This window comes from Eublepharis macularius, chromosome 4 (genome assembly GCF_028583425.1).
Source record: "Eublepharis macularius isolate TG4126 chromosome 4, MPM_Emac_v1.0, whole genome shotgun sequence".
Taxonomy (NCBI): domain Eukaryota; kingdom Metazoa; phylum Chordata; class Lepidosauria; order Squamata; family Eublepharidae; genus Eublepharis; species Eublepharis macularius.
In genome coordinates, this window is record NC_072793.1 from 161726629 (window position 1) to 161746293 (window position 19665).

Below are 19665 nucleotides of genomic sequence, written 5' to 3' on the forward strand. Positions count from 1 at the left end.
ATTTGAACCTAGTTCTCCCAGATCCTAGTCTGACACTCTAACCACTACACCACACTTTTACAAATGGTGATTTAAAATCCTGGTTTATAAGCAAGGAACAAATCAGTTTGTTCAAAGTGCCCAGCTTGAATGTTGCAGCAAATAGGCTTACAATTCCAGTGTTGTGCACAATTGCAAGGAGATAGAACAAGATGGGATGCCATGTTAGTCTGTCTGTGGCAGCAGAAAAGAGCAACATTCCAGTACCACCTATAAGACTAACAAAATTTGTGGTAGGGTATGAGCTTTCGTGAACCACAGCTCACTTCTTCAGATAGCTTCAGCTGCAGAGGGTGCGGGGTGCATGAATCAGGATTTTGGCTTGTTCTTCCATCACAAACTGAGATTTACTTGGATCATCTGAACACAGCCAATAACTGGTGACACTTTGGACTATGGAGACTGTAGAGCTTTTCTAGTGTATTTCGCGCTTGACACATGGAGCAAGCCACAGGTTGGGTCTGTTCTTAAACAGGTGAGTTGTGATCACACAGTGTGTGGTGGTCTGACAAGGCAATCATGTTATAGCAACCAACACAAGTCTGGAGACTTTTCAGATGATGGTGTTACTTGTTTCTGTACTTTATGGTCAACTTGTTATGGCTCACCCCTTTCCCCCCAGAAAGTACTGCATACAGAGTCGAAGAGAGTAAGACACTGGACATGTGTCTGCTGCTTCCTGGGATAAGGACTGGCTTTAACAGTGCAGCAGCCTGTGACATCCCAGTGTGTGTGAACCTCTCCAGTGAAAATGTTTTTGAAGAACAGAACAGGAAAACTCTGCGGGAATCTTAAGTCTCTTAATCCCCGCCCCCTTCACATTAAGATAATTGATTTAAACAAAATGGGTACTCTGTTTGTATATAATGGATGCTAACAAAAGTTAGAATGTTAAATATGTTGAATACTTGGTAACAGGTTTTCATTTGGAAGTTTTAGATCTGAGTTTTATATGCAGCAGTTTGGTGTGATTTGAGGAGCAAATTTTATTGAATGCATTTGTTATGTAAATATTTTACATGGTAGAATGATTGCAGTTAGGAAGAAGGACGACAAATTAGAGACATATTAATGTTTAATGATAGGTAAAGGTAAAAGTAGTCCCCCGTGCAAGCACCGAGTCATTACTGACCCATAGGGGGGCCGTCACATCACAATGTTTTCTTGGCAGACTTTTTGTTACAGGGTGGTTTGTCATTGCCTTCCCCAGTCACCTACACTTTATCCCCAGGAAACTGGGTAGTCATTTTACCAAACTTGGAAGGATGGAAGGCTGAGTCCACCTTGAGCCGGGTACTTGAATCTGGCCTCCACCAGGATTGACCTCAGGTTGTGAGCAGAGCTTGGGCTGCAATACTGTAGTTTAACCACTCTGCGCCATGGGGCTCTTTCTTAATAACAGAAATATCAATTAACATGGACTTATTGTCTTTGATGTTTCATTATTGTTCCTCAATTGTTGTAGGTACTGGATTATTACACTATTTAAAATGTTATGGTTTATTCTATACAAAGTGATTTAAATAAGATGAATCATTGAGATTAAGATCAAGTGTTATTTCCAATTAAATTGTCTACTATACTATATTCTCAATGATATACCAGTGGAATTACTTTGAAGGAACTCATGCACGAAAAAATGTCAAGAATCTGTATAAAAGAGATATTGTGATTAAAATACCATGTAGGAGAACGGGCTAAATAAAATTGATCCTGCAAACCGTATGGCCAAAAACGGTATTGGGTGAGATCTAGCTTTTAAAGAGTCAAGGTTAAGCAACATGGTTATGTACTTGTACCCTTGCTCCCATGCCAAACTACCCAATGGAGAAGAGAGCACAGGGTGGAAGGGGGAATTCCTAAGGCTTTCAGGAGGGCCCCTGTATCGGTAGGTCAGGAGACCGGATGAATTGGCTTTGTTTGTTCTCGGTTGCTATCTTGACAACACCACATTTGCTTGCCCATTTTTCTTTTTCTATAGACCAGTAAGATCAGGAGTCCAGTAAGACAAGGGCTGCGGACATTTCTTCCCTTTCTTTGTCCATCCAGCCCAAGATCTCCCACACATCTCAGGTCATATTATCATCATGTTCTTTTTGAACACATACAGTGGCAGTATATTCCTCTGGACCTCTGACGGGGACTGAGACCCCTTCTACATACAAAGGTCTGGATTGTTGCCATTTTAATTAACTGAGCTTGGATTCAGCTTCTTTCTGTATTTTTTTCCTGAATTTTTCTTTTGGAAATTATTTTAAGTTTAATTTTGCAACAGGGACTTAAGTCAAATACATATGCAATGTGGAAGAAAGCCATTTCTTCCTTTTACAGAGTATCAATTTCTCTTTGGTTTTTATAGTGCTTCAATTGAATGATCCTCAGTTAGGATTAGATGTAACTTAAGATAGAAGAGGATCAATAAATCAGATCACCTTGGCATATATCATAAATGTAAACTATGTATTTATGAATGCATTTGCAGTACAGCTTTAATATAGCTAATGTTCTGCCCAAATTAATATAATTTTTGTAAAAAACATATATGCAAAAAATCATTTTTTAAAAAACAGTTGACGTGAATTTGCCTTTATTATCCTTATAACAGTCCCCCCGCCCCTTTTAGGTTGTCTAAAATCTGTGAATCTCCACAAGGAATCCTAAGACTGGTATTTGTTCATATTTTTTTCTGTATGTATTTTCAGTATGTTATTTGATTAAACATGAACTATTTTAAAAATTAACTGTTTTTAAAAAATCAAACACCAGAATCTGAAGACGTACCTCATTTGTATTTTGGTTTTTTGTCAGAAATGTAAATAAATAATATGTTTTGGAATACATGGGCCATTCTGCCTGGAATAGGGTTGCCAAGTCCTCTTACCCTCTTGGCTGGAGTGGGGGACCCAGCGCTTAACCTGCAGCTTGCTCCTAGTGTGTTTTTTTGTTCTGGTGCAGTGATGTCACTTCTGGAAAGTGACATCATTGCACCAGCGTTGAGGCTTATATGCACTTCTCAGGGCCAAGCTACACATGACAAATGACACTTGAATGGCAAGTGGATTGAGTGGAGGGCAAGTGAACAGGGAGAAATACACTTGCCATTCAAGTGTCATTCGTCATGTGTAGCTTGGCCCTCAGTGGGTTGATTTGGGCCACAAATGGGCCCAATTCAGCCTATTCAGGACCCAAATCAATCCACTGAGAAGCACAGAGGCACTCTTGCGGTGTGATGACATCTGGGATGTAATCGTGCTGCCCCAGGAGTGTGCCTGGGAGGCCTATTTCCGCTCCCCCACTGCCAGCCAGGTGATTGGTTGTGGGGGGGAAGAAGGGTGAAAGCAGGGAATCCTCCACCCCCATTAAGGGAATGAAACTTAATTCCAACAAGACAGGTGCTACTGGTGAACAGAAGCTCTGACCCTGAATTTAACCCACCCATTCTGGATGGGGTTGCACTCCCCTTGAAGGAGCAGGTCTGCAGTTGGGGGATGCTCTTGGATTCAGGTCTATTGCTGGATAAGCAGGTGGCAGCTGTGACTAGGAGTGCTGTTAACCAGCTTCAGCGGGTTAGCCAGCTGCAACTTTTCCAGGCAGAAAAGGTCTGGCTATTGTGGTACATGCCTTGGTCACATCGAGATTTGATTACTGCGCCATGTTCTACATGGGGCACCCCTTAACAAATGTTCAGATGGTGCAGAATGCTGCAGCCAGGATGCAGACTGGAGTAGGTCATAGGGACCATATCACTCCAGACTTGCCTCATCGACACTGGCTTCCAGTTTATCATCATCATCATCATCATCATCAATAAATAATAATAATAATAATAATGTGTTTATATGTTGGTCTTCTAGACAGATGAGTGACCCACTCTTGGCACAATTCCAGGTGCTGACATTTAAGTAGTGGCATCAAGACTCTAGAATGCTCTCCCCATGGAGATTTGCCTTCCCCTTCAGTTGTAGGGTTACCAGGACCTTTCAGCCGCCGTGCAGGAGGTTGGAGGCATGGGACTTACCTTGGGATGTTCCTCTTCGTGTGTGCGGACAGCACGCTCAATGATGTCACTTCCAGTAAGTGATGTCATCACGCAGGCAATGAGTGCCCTGGAAGCGCTCCTGCACTCTGCAAAGGGCAGAATTGGGAGGGAGTAGGGTTCCAATATTTCAGTTGGTGGTTGGAGATCTCCCGGAATTACAGCTCAGTTTATTTATTTATTTATATTCTGCCCTCTCCGCATCAGCAGGCACAGGGCGGATTGCAATCGGTATAGTAATTGAAAATACATATAACTTAAAAACCAATAAAACCACATAAATATTTAAAACACAGCAGCAGACGTCTCCAATAACCACCACCCAACCATCTCCAAAGTATTTAACAGGCTGGGTGGGTACGGGGGTATGTTTTCTTCTAGTTGGCCGATGGGGAAGCCCAACCAGTGTCAACCATACGCCTGGCGGAACAGCTCAGTCTTGCAGACCTGGTGGAAGGATAACAAATCCGCCTGGGCCCTAGTCTCTTTAGACAGAGCGTTCCACCAGGTGGGAGCCAGGACCGAAAACGCCCTGGTGCTGGTTGATGCTAGGCAGGCCTCCCTGGGGCCAGGGGCCATTAACAGCTGTTTGTCACTGGATTGAAGCATCCTCTGGGGCTCATATAGGGAGAAGCAGTCCCGCAAATATGCCAGTCCAAGTCCGCATAGGGCTTTATAGGTTAATATGAAAACCTTGACTCTGTTCTGGTACTCCACCGGTAACCAATGCAGCTGGCACAATACCTGTGTAAGGTGTGCATTAGAAGGCATTCCGGTGATGACACGTGCCGCCCTAGAGAAAACGGCTGCTTTGGATGCAAGACTGTATGACACTGAAGTCCCTTCCCTCCCTGAACCCTGACTTCTCCAGGCTCCACCCCCAAAATCTACAGGAATTTCCCACCTAGACCTGACAACCCTAAGAGGTCCCTGCTCCTATCTGCCAAAAAAGGTGGTGGGAAGCTTGAATGTGGCTGCGGCTAGCTTGATCTGGGCCCAAATCAGCCTGGATTGGGCTGCTGCAGAGAATGGGAGTGCTCTTGTGCTCCGCAGCAGCCTGATTTGGGCTGGAATTGGGCTATATTCGGCCTGGTTCAGGCTGAAAGGGGACCAAACTGGGCAGCTGTGGTGTGTGGATATGCACCATGCCACCTGGGCGTGCACCCCGGAGACGCGCCTCCCTCGTTGGCCAGGTAAGTGCGGGATTCCCTGCCAGGAATGGGGGATTGGCAACCATCTTCTTTGAGTGCATGAAGACTTTTTTTGTTTCGCTTCTTATTCCCTCTTGGTAGCCTCCAGGTGGTAGCTGGAGATCTCCAAGAATTACAACTGATCTCCAGGTGATAGAGATCACTTCACCTGGAGAAAATGGCTGCTTTGGTGGGTGGACTCTATGGCATTATACCATTCTGAGACCCCTCCCCACCTCAAACCCTGCTCTGTCCAGACCCCACCCCCAAAATCTCCAGGAAATTCCCAGCCTGGACCTGGCAACCTTATCCCTCAAGGAACCTTCCTCCCTTACCAATATTTTAACTGTTGTTATCTTTCGTATTCATTTTAACTCTGGTTTTAAGTGGTTTTAATGCTTTATTTGTGTGCTGATTTTAATGGTTTTTAAGATGAGATTTGAATTTGGTGGCCCTCTGAGGGAAGAAAGGTGGGGGGAAACCTTCTAAATAAATAAATTGTAGGAAGGTTTTGTGTTCCAGCCTGAAGAATTGAGCTCATTAATGTTACCAAGGAAAGGCTTCAGAGAGGTTCTTTGAAGATGCAATTTCAGCAATTTGTGCTGAAATCCTGGGGGGCCCAGATGGAACATTGGTCCGATCCAGCAGGCTCTTGTGTTCTTTCACCCAAAGCTGCCCAAAGTTTAGGGCACAGGTGTGATTGATCCTGTGACATCAAGTACGGGCTGACGAGCATTTGCTGTAAAAGGAAATTTTATAGAAGGGTTTCTTTCCAGTGATCTTTGTGTTTTTCTTTTCTTTGTGCCCCTGGAGCAGCTCTTTTGTGCTTTCTCTTCTCATTGTGGAGCCGAGCAGGACGCATTGAAACTACGATTCCCAGAATCCTCTAGGCTTTCCCAGTAAAGACTACAGTTCCCAGGAGGAATCACATCCTCTCCTGTAGTTCTTGCGAAATGGCTCTAACTGGGAATCTGGGTAGCCGATTGGCTGCTTTGGCCTTGAGAAACGCGCCCGTGGCAGGCTGGGAAAAAGAAAGCTCTGTTGTAGCGCGTGGACCGCGGCGGGGTCGTGTCTGCTGCAGTCGCCCCTGCAACTCCTGGTAAGCGGGGCGAAGGGGCAGGCAGCCTTGGGGGCGTCTGCCTGTCGGTCTTGCCTTATCCGAGTTTGCATTAGCTTGGCCGGTTTGCAGAAGGAGAGGCGGAGGCTGCCCTTTGGATTCTCCTTTGGCCGCCCTGAAGGTGGGTAGGAGAAGGGCGAAAGTAGCAAACGCACAGCGGAGTGAGGAAGCGCTTGGAAACAAGTGAGGCCAAAAGGGTGGCGAAGAATCCATGTCGGAAGAGGGGTAGGGGGGGGGGTCACGTTCACAATGGACGGAGGACTGGCTAAGACGGGCGGGCAGCGGCGATGTGATGATGTTAGCACTGCGACCCTGTGCAGAGTCGCACCAGTCTAAGCCTATTGATTGCAATGGGCTTGGAAGGAAGTAACTCTTCGGTGGATTGCCGTTGTGTGTCACTGTCGCTTCGGAACAGTTCGGGACGTGTGTGTCGTGACTCGTGGGGATGCATACCAAAACAATTCTGATCGCAACACACTGCGGGAGAACAGGAAATGGTCTGCAGAGCAAATGGCATCAAGTGGCTGAGATTCAAGGAAGGGAACGGCAGTTCCAATGGCCTCTAGCAAACGAAGTAGAAGGAAATTCCCAAGTATGAAGCTCTGGCCAGACTAAACAAGTCAGGCGTGCATTCAGTGGACCGCCTTGGTCTGGTATGTCCAGACCTTCCCTTGTATACAGGATGCATTGCATGTAGCAGAACAGAAGTTCTAATGAATCCCACCAAAGAGGACCCATATTGTTTTCTCTTTGATCATGACATCATGATCCCCCACCCTATGTCTTTCTCAGATGTGCTTGAGCCTGTCAGTAAACTTGTGGAGGTATCTGATGTTATAAACTGAAACCCAAGTGCGAGCTTCTAGAGTACACTTAACCTCTTCTGAATGTAAGAGCACCAGCCGAGGGATATACTCTCCAAGGCATCTGATGAAGGGAGCTCTGACTCACTGAAAGCTTCTGCTGATATAAATATTGTTAGTCTTTAAGATGCCTTAATGGGGCTGGCTGCACCACCCACTACTTGCTTCATAAAGGTTTGGGGACATGGAATTTGGTAGAGCCTTGAAATTCTTGCTGCTTTCCCTCTTCTGTTTCTCTTTTTGCCTTTCTCTCTGAAGATCAGTCCTTGATATACAATGAAATATTGGAAAATGCAGGCCTCGCTGTCACCTGACTGATTTGCCCTTTTCCCTTTCTTGCCCTTACAGAGTAAAGAATGATGTCCGTATGTCAATCTGGATTGTCCCCTCTTCTTAAACTGCAGTTTGGCTTGATACAGCGAAGTGCAAAGGTTGCATCAGAGGCTGTGGAGGTAGGAGATGGCAGGTTGTGAGCTTGGGCAAGGGGGTGGGGTGGGACCAAGATGTGATGAAGAGGATCAGTACACAAAGAGAATGTGCACTTGGGTCTCTTTTCTCGATCCTTTAAAAAATTATCTTTCAAAGGGCCAAACTGCATGAACTGATAGACTGAAACAGCAAAATTCTGTGTTTGGTTTCAGACTAGAGGGGGAGGGTTATATTGTTAAGCACTCCCTGTAGATTGCAAACTAGCACATCAGCATTCTTGTCCTCATATCCTAGCTAATTACATGCAGGAAACTTTTTATGTGGGGAACATTGAAAAATGACCCCAACCGTGTGCAGACTGACTCGATAGAGTCCTAAAATTCTTCCAGCAGAGATCTGGCAGAGCTGCTTTTCACTTTGTACAACTCAGGGACAATTTTTACATGTCCAGGACCCTTGCTTTGATCTTGGTCACTTCTTCTGCCGCTAGCTTTCAGATCAGTATTTCTGGTGGTCTTTGCAATTAGACCTGTGCTTCTACAGTTTTGTTCTGAAAAACCAATGAAAACTTTTGTGCCAATTCCAAGGTATAAAGTTTTCTGTAAATAAATAGTACACAAATTCCCACCTGCAGTTTGGCTTGATACAGGTGAAGTCCAGAATTCTAATGCTTCCATTTTTTTTTGTAATACTGAGAGAATTTGAAGGATGATGGGTGTTGAGTGAGTGCTGTTTATCTTTGCAGAGCCCAGTGACCTTTGAAGATGTGGCTGTGCATTTCACAGCTGGGCAAGCAGCTCTGCTGGATCCAAACCAAAGAGCCTTATATAAGGATGTTATGGTGGAAAATTATGAGAATGTGGTCTCTTTGGGTAAGGTTATTGCCACTTCATTTAATAGATACCAGGAGATTTTGCCAGCCTCTTTCCCAAATCCTGCTAAGATCCTTGACCTGAAGGTGCCAGGGGCTGAACCTGGGGCTTTCTGTGTGCTAACCATGTCCTTTGCCGCTGAGTACCTCACCCTGCCTGTGTGATATCCTTGTCTCATTTGATTTTCAAGGAGACCCCTCTGAAGTAGGGGATGCTGAGAGTTAGAGATTTTTCAAAGGCCTATTTTGAAACCCCTTCACCACTTGTAAAAGCGTCCGCAAATGAGCCGCTAAGACGAAAACTTTCTTTCCAAGTTTCACATCATAATATGGTCCTGAAAATGGGCTCTAAGCTGTGTTCTGCCACAGTCAACTGTTTTCTTGCCAATGATATACTAACAAAATTGTTCTTTAATGTCTATTCTGTTTACGTTGTTACATTCTTTGTTCTTGAATCCTGTCATAGGAGGAAGAAAGCATGGGCTACAATATCAAATCAAATTACAGAAATAAAAATAAAGCAACACAAATGCTAAATTCTTGCTGTTGTCTCTTGTTCATTTCTTTTCCGAGAAGGATTTCCGGCTTCAAAGCCGGAGCTCATTGCTCAGCTGGAACAGGGAGACATGCCGTGGTTGCCGGATTCTGAGGGCTTGGAAGAAGCAAAGATTTCCCACACTGGTTCAGGTAAATGTCTTGTTTTTAGGGTGGACCCATCGTAGTTTTCAGTGCTCTTGCAGGACATACAGCTAACATGGGGAAAAGAGTGAGATGCTTTGAGGATGAATTTAGGTATTATTTTCTTCAAAGTTGAAACTGTTTAAATTGGCCTACGTGGAGATCTGAAGACACCTGGCACAGCTACCCTGCTTTGGCTAAGGAGGCCTGTATGGGGATAGTGCCTGGAGGTGAGACTTCCCATGAGCCCACTATTTGGCCCCCTTGAGTTACATGAAAGAAAGGCCGACTATAAAAATAATTCTTACCATATTCTCTTGATGTTACCTCTTCTTCAGTGCTTAGGAATCTGACTCTGTTCATATGCAAATGTGTGCAGGTTTTATCTATTTAGTCAATTAAAATGCATATGATCACTTCAGTAAGATTTCTTTAATTCGTTAACAGAACTAATTAAAAACAATTTTGATTCTTTTATGTTCCAATCAGTGAGGCTTAAATGTCTTTAATTTGGGATTCCTTTTGGATGTTAAGGTTATGCTAACCTGAAATTCTAATTCTGCATTGAGTTAAGCTTATTTTTGCTTTACACGTTTAAGCTTTTTGTTAATTAACCCAAGTTTTTGGGGCCATGGGAACTAGATAATGGCTTGTGCAGTGGTTAGATTGTTGGACTAGGATCTTGGATAACTAGTCTCAAATCTCCACTCTATCATGGAAGCTTGCTGGGTGACCTTGGGCCAGTCACACACTCCGCTAACCTACCTCACAGAATTTTTGAGAGGATAAATGGAGGAGCGGAGCATGATATAAGCCACCTTGACTCCCCACTGGGGAAAAAGATTGGATATAAATGAAGTAAATAAATAACAAATAAATAAAACCTTTCTGAAAAAAGTCAGAATTAAAGATGTACGAGTAAAATTCCTGGAAATTTAGGATTCCCCCCTCCCATAATGCTCTTTTTCTGATAAGGATTTCTTGCCCCAGAACGTGAAGATATTACTCAGCTGGAACAAGAAGCCCGTAGGGTGACTGTTTGCCAGGAAGAAACAAAGATTGTGGGCGCCAGCACAGGTAAGAGCACCAGGGGTTGGCGTTGGGGGGAAGCCAGGTGACAGATCTATTCAAAGACTGGATACACTCCTCCTTATGCCTAAATGAAAATGTCTCAGCAGAACCCTTGTTGATGTGGAATGAACAGGCAGTTTTTTCTAAAAAGGCTTCTTCTGGGGACCAGCTTTTTCTGCTGTCATTTCCATAAAGGCAGCCCTTATTCAGATACTGTTCCCTCCGCCCCCGGCTTTCACATCTCTGAGGCCTATCAGAGCCTCTCATTCACCCATTGCTAGGGAACATCCTAATAGTTCTCTAGAACCTACTCTTTGTCCTCCCTCTAAATGGTGATGTTCCTTTGTCAGGCATTTTAACGATTTTCCTTGTAGAATGCTAGGTTTTTCTGAAATTTACTTATTTATTTTTAAAATACACCCCACCTCAGAGCCAGTGGTTTCTGAGGTGGCTGGTGAAGTTCTCTTCTTTCCTAATAAGGTGATTTCTCTCTTTTAGTTCTTTTATGATCTGCCTCTGGCCCACGGACTGTGATGGCTTTATTTTGTTTCTAATGACTCTTTTAATGTTTTTGTTTTAGTTGCAGGCTTATACATTTTCCAGATAAATAAATATGTTGTAGTTACAGTTTCTCACCAAGTATTGCATATCTAATAGTGATGTGTGGCCCTGCTATGCAAACAGTAAAAACAACAAGCAAGGCAAAAGTATATGTTTCTGCAACGCTGGGGTACAAAATATATATGACGTAAAAAACTTCAGAAGGAATGTTTTGATGTTCTCTGTCTTTATCCATTTTCTTTTTATTTAGGGAAAAATTTAGAAAGGAAGAACATGTGCCGTGTATGTGGAACATGTTTTACTCAGAAACGGACTCTTGCCAGGCACCGTCAAGTCCATCTGGGACATAAACCATATAAGTGCTTGAGGTGTGGGAAATGGTTTCCTCACCAATCACAGCTTTTGAGGCACAAGAGAATCCACACAGGAGACAAACCCTATGAATGTCTGGAATGTGGGAAGCGATTTTCTCAGCAGCATCACCTCATAAGGCACAAGAGAATCCACACTGGAGACAAACCCTATAAATGTCTAGAATGCGGGAAGCGATTTTCTCAGCAGCCTAGCCTTATAAGCCACAAGAGAATCCACACAGGAGACAAACCCTATAAATGTCTGGAATGCAGGAAGCAATTTTCTCAGCAGCATCACCTCATAGGCCACAAGAGAATCCACACAGGAGACAAACCCTATAAATGTCTGGAATGCGGGAAGCGATTTTCTCAGCGGCCTAACCTCATAAGGCACAAGAGAATCCACACTGGAGAGAAACCTTATAAATGTATAGAGTGTGGGAAATGTTTTGCAGATTCCTCAGCCATCTTGTACCACAACAGAACTCACACAGGAGAGAAACCGTATAAATGCATGGAATGTGGAAAATGTTTTACATATTTCTCAGCTTTTTTGAACCACAAGAGAACTCACACAGGAGAGAAACCCTATCAATGCATGGAGTGTGGGAAATGTTTTGCTCACCATTCAGGGTTTGTGAAACACCAGACTGTCCATGGTGGAGAGAAACCCTATCAGTGTTTGAAATGCAAGAAATGTTTTGCTCGCCCATCATACCTTGTCAAGCACCAGAGAATCCACACGGGAGAAAAACCTTATAAGTGCTCTGAGTGTGAAAAATGTTTTTCTCAAAAAGCTCACCTTCTGAACCATCAGAGACTCCACACAGGAGAAAAACCATACAAATGTATGGAGTGCGAAAAGTGTTTTGCTGATTCCTCAACTTTTGCAAAACACCAGAGATTTCACACAGGAGAGAAACCCTATAAATGCATGGAGTGTGGAAAATGTTTTGCATATTCCTCAAGCCTTTTAAGCCACAAGAGAACTCACACTGGTAAGAAACCTTATAAATGTCCAGAGTGTGGGAAATGCTTTGGTCGTCATTCCCACCTTGCAAAACATAGTAGAATTCACACAGGAGAGAGAAGTTATAAGTGCACAGTGTGTGGAAAATGCTTTGCGGACAAATCTACCCTTGTGGTCCACGGGAGAGTCCACACAGGAGAGAAACCATATAAGTGCACAGAGTGTGGGAAATGCTTTGCTTATACCTCTAGTTGTTTAAAACACCAGAGGATTCATACTGGAGTAAAACCTTATAAATGTTTGGAGTGCGGGAAGAATTTTTCTCGGAAATCAGAGCTTATGATCCATAAGAGAGTCCACACTGGAGAGAAACCATACAAATGTTTGGAATGTGGGAAATGTTTTGGTTACAGCTCCTCTCTTGTGATTCATCGCAGGCTCCACACAGGGGAGAAACCTTATAAATGCTTGGAGTGTGGGAAAGGTTTTACTCAACAGTCAGATTTTTCAACACACCAAAGAGTCCATACGGGAGAGAAACCCTATAAATGTTTGGAGTGTGGGAAGTGTTTTGCTCAATACTCAAACCTTGCAACACATAGTAGAGTCCACACAGGAGAAAAACCTTACGAGTGTCTTGATTGTGGGAAATGTTTTGCTCAGCGACCCCACCTAGCAATTCACCAGACAATCCACACACGAGAGAAGCAGTGTAAACGTTTAGAGTGTGGAGAGAGACCCTATGGATGCTTGGAGTGTGGGAAGTGTTTTGCTCGAAAATCATTACTTGTTATACATCAAAGAGTCCACACAGGAGAGAAACCTTACAAATGCTTGGAATGTGGCAAGTGTTTTGCACAAAGTCCACACCTTTTGACTCACCATAGAGTCCACACTGGAGAGAAACCTTATAAATGCCCTGAGTGTGGGAAATGTTTTTCTCAGCGTCCGCGTCTTGTGTTTCACCAGAAGGTCCACATGGAAGGCAAAGGAAAGCGAAGGTCCCATTCAGGTGAGAGATGTTCCACCAAACAGTGTTTATGTGTTACAGAGACAGGTGTGGTGGTAGTACTGTGTGTGTCTGAAAAGCATGTGGAGAACAAATGTTGCCTCCGATGCAATATTGGCACTATGCACAATATTTTATTTCCTCCAATTGTTGTGTATGGCACTCACTCAATTACATGGGAGAATGTAAAAGGGGACCTCTGGCTGACAGCATGAAGGTGGGGCTCAACCACTTCTGAAGACTTGAGTGTTTGTGTTTTGCCCACTTTCGACTCTGTCCCAGATTGCAGCTCACGTTCTTTGTCCATGGAATCCCAAAGGAGCCTTGGAACTGAGCCAGCCCCTATTTGCATAGCCCCCACCCTTTCATCAGGGTGCCACTCAGAGGTTCCATTTCTGATTTTTTAAAAGTTATTTCTCAACCATTGGCACTTTGCAAGGAAAATCCAGATTGAACTATTACATTTAAAATTACTAAAAGCATCCCAAACTGGCACAGTAATCAGCCTCTCTTGTAGAGAGGCAGTGTGTTGTAGTGGTAAGTGCTGGAGTAGGTCTGGGGTGACCTGGATTCCAGTCCTTGCTTGCCATGAAACCTTTTAGGAGGCTTTAGGTCAGTCTTTCTCTCAGGACTTATTCACATTCACAGAAGAAGAATGTGGCAGGGCCCTTTGGCTGATGAAAATTGTGAACGTGGCTCTGTGTGAGACCCAAACTGAGTACCATTGCTTTAAAGCCCGCCCCCCCCCCGCCTTTCTGAGCTGAGCTCTGCTGTGGCATTACAGCATGGGTCTGCAGGTAAAGGTTATGGGGAGGAGGCTGACCACCCTTACATTAAGTTTTTGAACAGTAGAGAAATGGGGAGAATTTTCTAAGCCAAACAAATCATTTACTGTTTAGTCTGCCCCAGGATCCAAGCGACTGTGGAGAGGCAGCTGTGGGATGCTTTGGGACAGGAAAAAGAAATCCCACCTCCTCTTTAGTGCTGCATTTCAGTGGCCGTTTTCACACTGCTTACCGGCCATGAAACATCACACCGAGCTCCCGGAACGGCAGTGTCTTCCTGGCGCAATTTTGCGCGAGAACAGCCAGTTTTAAAAACATCTCCTGTCAACTACTCTCTTGAACAACAGTAATGATGGGGGGACAGTAGAATCTTGTTGATCGGAATGGGTTGGCTGGAGGTTTAACCACGTGTCTGTACGCTGTTAATTCTCTTTGTTTTTTAATCCCAGTGCATCTCTTGATGGTTGAACACTCCTCCCCTAAGGGTGGAAAACAGCAGAAAAGCAACTCAGGAAAGAAAATTACATGAATAGCTTCCTTGTGGAGAAAGATTATGCCTGACAGAGGCTCTCATTTGTCATCATTCCACCTCAAGAGGATAGCTCAGTGGAGGCAGCAGAAGATTCGTTCAGAGAGAGAGAAAGAGTACCTTTGCTTCAATATACAGTTTTCATAGGAACAGAATTTCTGAAGAGGGTAAACATTTTCCAAATCTGCTGCAAAAAATGTAAATGGAAACACGGTCACCAGCGTCTTTTTGTGAGTTCTTTTTTTTTTGCTTTTAAATTTTATTTTAATACAGAGATTAAAATCTCATCAAAGGGAAAAGAAAAGGAAAATATATGAGAAGAAAAAAGAGAAAAAGAAGAAAAGAAAGAGGAAATAATAAGTAAAGAAGAAAGAAAATAATACATATATAATAGACCATTTTCAGTTTTCTCTACGACGAGTACATCATCATTACAAACAGCATTCTTGTAGTCTTACTGATACATAAACTTAACCTTCTCCTTTATTTAGCTTTCCCAAATTGTCTTCTTAAAAGTCAAATCCACAAATCATCCGCTCATTTTTTTCCGTCTCCCACAGTCAGTCAGTAAGGGGCTTCCAATTCATTATAAACGTGAATAATGTTTTGTCTCTAATCAACGCTGTAGTTTAGCCATCTTGGCTAACTCCATCATTTTCACAATCCAGTCATCTATTGAAGGCAGTACTATACTTTTCCATTTTTGTGCATTTAAAAGCCTGCCGCTGTAGTCATATATAAAAACAAGGTGCCATACTTGTTTTCCAGCTTTGTCCATTAATCTCAACAAAAATGCTTCTGGTTTAAGTTGTATATTAATCCTCAAAATTTTCTGAATTTTCATATGAATTTGTAACCATTTTTTTTTAACTTTATGGCAGGTCTACCAAAGATGGTAAAATGCCCCCTCATGTTGTTCACATTTCCAACATTTATTCGAAATACCTTTGGCCATTTTAGCTAGTTTGTCTGGAGACATATATCAACAGTAATTATTTCGTAAAAATTTTCTTTGATAGTGGAATTCAAAGTAAATTTAAGTCCCTTTACCCAAATATTTTAAGTCCCTTTACCAACATATTTTCCCATTGGAGTTTGCATCAATGGTAAAACACTGAATTGATTAGAGAGAGGACATTAATTAACTTCTTACTGAATGGAAACCGTTTATAGACTTTTTACATGAAATGGATAACAAGGATTTGAAGACATCTGGATTTATGTATTAAGAAACATAAACAATAGAAAAAAGAGGACTCTTATGATTAACCTAGAATAAGCGAGACTCTAGAAGTGATACGTATTTGTTGTGGAGAATATCGGAACTCAACCTATAGTGTAATTTAGGGTTTTTAAAAAATTGTATAGTTTTATGTACTGTTAGTGTATATAAAACTAGTCTTCTGTTTAGAATGTTGTGTTTTTTCTTATTCTCTGTGTTTATTGTTTATAGTTATTATGTCATGGTTTATAATTTATAGTTTAAAGAAAATTCTACCACCTATTTTCCCATTGATCCATTTGTATATTTTTATATCCAAAATCCAAAAACAGGTATTGTCTGAAACAAAAATAGCATTCTAGGTAAAACATTCATCTTAATCTCAGATAACCTCCCTAACAGAGACTGATTTTTTTTATGCCCACGTTTTTATCAACATTTTTGTTTTCTGTTCCTTAATTTTAAAACCTGCCAATAAACCAAATTCTTTCAACTTGTCCATCAATATATCAATTCCCATTAGTGGATCCTCCAAGATTAAAACTAAATCATCTGCAAAGGCTCTCACCTTGTATGATTCTTTCTTTATTTTAACACCTCTAATCCTCTCATCTTGTCTAATATCTTTATTCATAATCTCTAGCACCAAAATAAAGGGTAGCAGTGACAATGGAAATCCTTGACATGTTCCTTTTTGAATCTTACCAGGTTTTGTTAGCTTTCAGTTAACCATAATTTTAGCTGTCTGTGAGGTATAAATTGACTTCACCCATTTTATAAAATTCTCTCCAAAGCTAATCTCTTCCAAAACTCTCAACGAGAAAATTCCATTCAAATTGTCAAGGCCTTCTCAGCATCTAGGGAAATTAGAGCTGCTTGTTTCTCATAGTTTTTCTCCAAATATTCCATTATGTCCGATATCATCCTGACATTATCCTTCAGCTATCTTTTGGGTAGAAAACCACCTTGATCTTCATGAACAGTGTCTTTGAGAATGAACTTTATCTTTCTGCTAAGATTGTGGTAAACACCTTGCAATCATTGTTCAATAGTGAAATTGGTCTATAATTTTGTGCTAAAATCAAATCTTGTCCTTCTTTAGGTATAAATGTAATGTTAGCATCCTTCCAAGTCTCGGGCATCTTTCTTTCTTGTAAAATTGAATTCATTGTAATTTTTTATTTTTTATTTATTACATTTCCAGATTGCCCTCCCCGTCAGACGGGCTCAGGGCGGTGTAACAACATACAGTTTACAACATACAGTTTAAACAATAAAAGCATTATAAATAAACATTTAAAACATTACAATAAAATTCTGCAAATGTATAATATCCTCTTCAAAACATTTATAATAACAGCCTGACAAGCCATCTGGACCTGCTGCCTTTCCCAGATTAAGCTTTTTAATTGCTTCAGCCATCTCTCTAGCTGTTATTGGATCATTCATAACTTGCTGTTGTTCCTTCATGATTTTCGGTAGTCATGTTTTCTATGCAAATGTGCATAATCCTTTAAAAAAGATCTGGGCCTTTTTCTTTTTTTTTTGATCTAGTAACATAACAAAGATGGCAGCACGGACAGGAGCTGTTTTGCTAGCTCCTGCTATCCTCCTTTTAACCTCTTGTTTTATATGGGTTTCCCTGCTATTTTTATTCTTATTTTTACTAGCAACACCTATTTTTACTAGCAGCAGCTAATTTTTTATCAGCATTAACTAACTTGGCAAAGCTGCTACGTCTATCTTTGCTATTTTATTATTTTTACCTGGGCGTATCCCTTGCCCATTAAGGGGAGTGGAGGAGGTGTGGAGGAAAAACAGAGAAGAGTGACTAGCAGAAGAACAACAACAGTCCAGGGTGTGAAGTGGAGAAGGAAGAGAGAAGAGCAACTAGCAGAATAACAGCAACGAACTGACCTGTGGAAAACTGGAGTGATTAGACCAGCCTGCAAAGCGGAGTGGGGACTGGGGGCAACCTTAGAGCGAGGCTGAATTAGGCTGACTGAGGTGGAGCCCTTTCCTTCCCCTGAACCTGTATGAGAACAACCGGGCGTGAGCAAAGCAAAGTGAGAGCAAAGTAAAGTGAAACTAATTCAACACCTACCAAGCTGAGGACTCTGTTGAGCTAGATTATCTGACGCCGAGAGGATGACCCGGTTGAATGCGACACTCACCCCCCCCCCCACATATTGCTGTGTGCACGGATATCTGACACTGAGCCAAGCTGAGTGGTAGGACGGCTGGCTGCTGGCTGGCTACTGACTGCCCAGTTTTTGTCAGCCACCTGATTGCCTAGATGCCAGGAGGCTTGAGGCCGCACCCTAGGCGGCTCTGGAGGTTTCGGAGCTGGCATGCTGGGGAGTTGGAGTTGGAGGGTGGCAGCTAGGAGAAGCACCTGGTGAATTGATGGGGGGAGTGGAGTGGAGAAGACAGAACCGATTGTTTGGGCCAGTGAAATTGGGCTGCAGAGCATAGCATCAGTACTGAGTCTGGATGGTGGGCATGGTACATTGCTCTGCCTGCCTACACCTGCTTGGGAAGCTGGGAAAGCTCACCTTGGATTGCACCTGAAAGACTGTTGGAAGCAGACCCGGGAAATCAGGCTGCTTCATTGCATTAGAATTGGAACTGTGGGTCACTCTTCAAATTGGTTGAGGGATCGTGGATTTATTAATGATTGCCAGTTGAATTTTTTCTTGGGGGTCATTGGAACTTGTATTTGGGGATCGATTAGCCCTTAAAGGATGAAGAAGGGCTAATGCCCACTTAATAAGTGGTAATTTAATTAATTACATGCAGGTTGGAATTAGTTGGAAGGCTGATGTAATTAAATTGGGATAGAAATGCGATAGAAATGAGTATACTGTGACTCATATTGAGGTATTGACTGGATTTAACAGTGCAGCAGCCGGTGTCCTCACAGTGTGTGTGAACTTCTCCAGTGAAAATGTTGGTAAATAACAGAACAGAAAAACTATGCAGGAATCTTAAGAGCCTTAATTTTTTCCATTCGCATTAAGATAATTGATTTAAACAAAATGGATACTCTATATAATGGATGCTAACAAAAGTCAGAATGTTAAATACGTTAAATACCTGGAAACTGTTTTAGAGCTGAGTTTTATATATAGTAGTTTGATGAGATTTGGGGAGTGAATTTGATTGAATGCATTTGTGGTTGTGTAAATATTTTACATGGTAGAATGATTGCAGTTAGGGGGAAGGATGACAAATGAGAGGTGTGATAATTCTTAGTGATAGAAATCAATTAACATGGGCTTTATTGACGTTGATGTTTGCTTAATTGTTGTAGGTATCGGATTATGGATTTGTTTTTTTAATTTTATTTTTTAAAGGGAGTATCGAAAAGAAAAGACAAAAATTAAGAAAAAAGCTGTGTGTTATAAGGGTTATTTTGTAATACAGAGTACAAAAATCTTGTAACATTTGAAAATGTTAATTTGAGATGTATATTTTCAAATAAACAACATGTACAGAATTTGAACCTGCTTCTACTCATCTTAAGAAAATAGAAAAACTCATTATTACCCTTATTGTCTTATATATTTCTTAGCAATATTTCAGTGCTGACTTCTTAACAATATTTCAATACTATCTATCATACATTGTATTCTAACAGTTGTCTTAATTCAACTAATTATCTTACAACAATCAAATTAAAAGACACGTCTATTTATATAACTATATAACTATAACTATAACTATAACTATATATATATATATATATATATACTGTATACATCTTTTCATTATAGAGCATATTTATCCTTCCTCTATCTCAATTTAAAGCTTGAAACAAACAACATCTTAATGACACCTGATCATAATCAAACTTACAGGACTGATATGTCTTATTCATATATTGCTTTCCAGATTTTATCTATTATAAGCAAAGTAATTTCCCAATTTCTCTTCAAATTC

At 41.8% G+C, this 19665-nt stretch overlaps 1 protein-coding gene across 3 annotated transcripts; it reads left to right on the top strand.

The window, feature by feature from the left end:
* Positions 1 to 6307: 6307 nt before the first annotated feature.
* LOC129328118 (zinc finger protein 420-like) lies at positions 6308 to 19311 on the top strand. 3 transcript variants are annotated; one of them, XM_054976901.1, is made up of 7 exons: positions 6308 to 6364; positions 7594 to 7697; positions 8420 to 8546; positions 9122 to 9232; positions 10199 to 10300; positions 11106 to 13190; positions 14422 to 19311. In XM_054976901.1, exons 2-7 carry the CDS (start codon positions 7602 to 7604, stop codon positions 14499 to 14501), a joined length of 2601 nt encoding a protein of 866 aa, XP_054832876.1. In that variant the 5' UTR covers positions 6308 to 6364; positions 7594 to 7601; the 3' UTR covers positions 14502 to 19311. The 3 variants fall into 3 exon arrangements, with proteins under 3 accessions (XP_054832876.1, XP_054832879.1, XP_054832877.1); XM_054976904.1 differs by having other exon boundaries at positions 10214 to 10300; XM_054976902.1 differs by lacking the exon at positions 6308 to 6364 and adding an exon at positions 6375 to 6503.
* Positions 19312 to 19665: the final 354 nt, after the last annotated feature.

What these genes read in the sequence shown, in the direction of transcription:
- LOC129328118 (XM_054976901.1), top strand. Translation starts at nt 7,602, where the DNA reads ATGATGTCCGTATGTCAATCTGGATTGTCCCCTCTTCTTAAACTGCAG. An exon ending in TGAGAATGTGGTCTCTTTGG is followed by an intron (nt 8,547 to 9,121) that starts GTAAGGTTATTG and finishes TTTTCCGAGAAG; the next exon opens with GATTTCCGGCTTCAAAGCCG. An exon ending in GATTGTGGGCGCCAGCACAG is followed by an intron (nt 10,301 to 11,105) that starts GTAAGAGCACCA and finishes CTTTTTATTTAG; the next exon opens with GGAAAAATTTAGAAAGGAAG.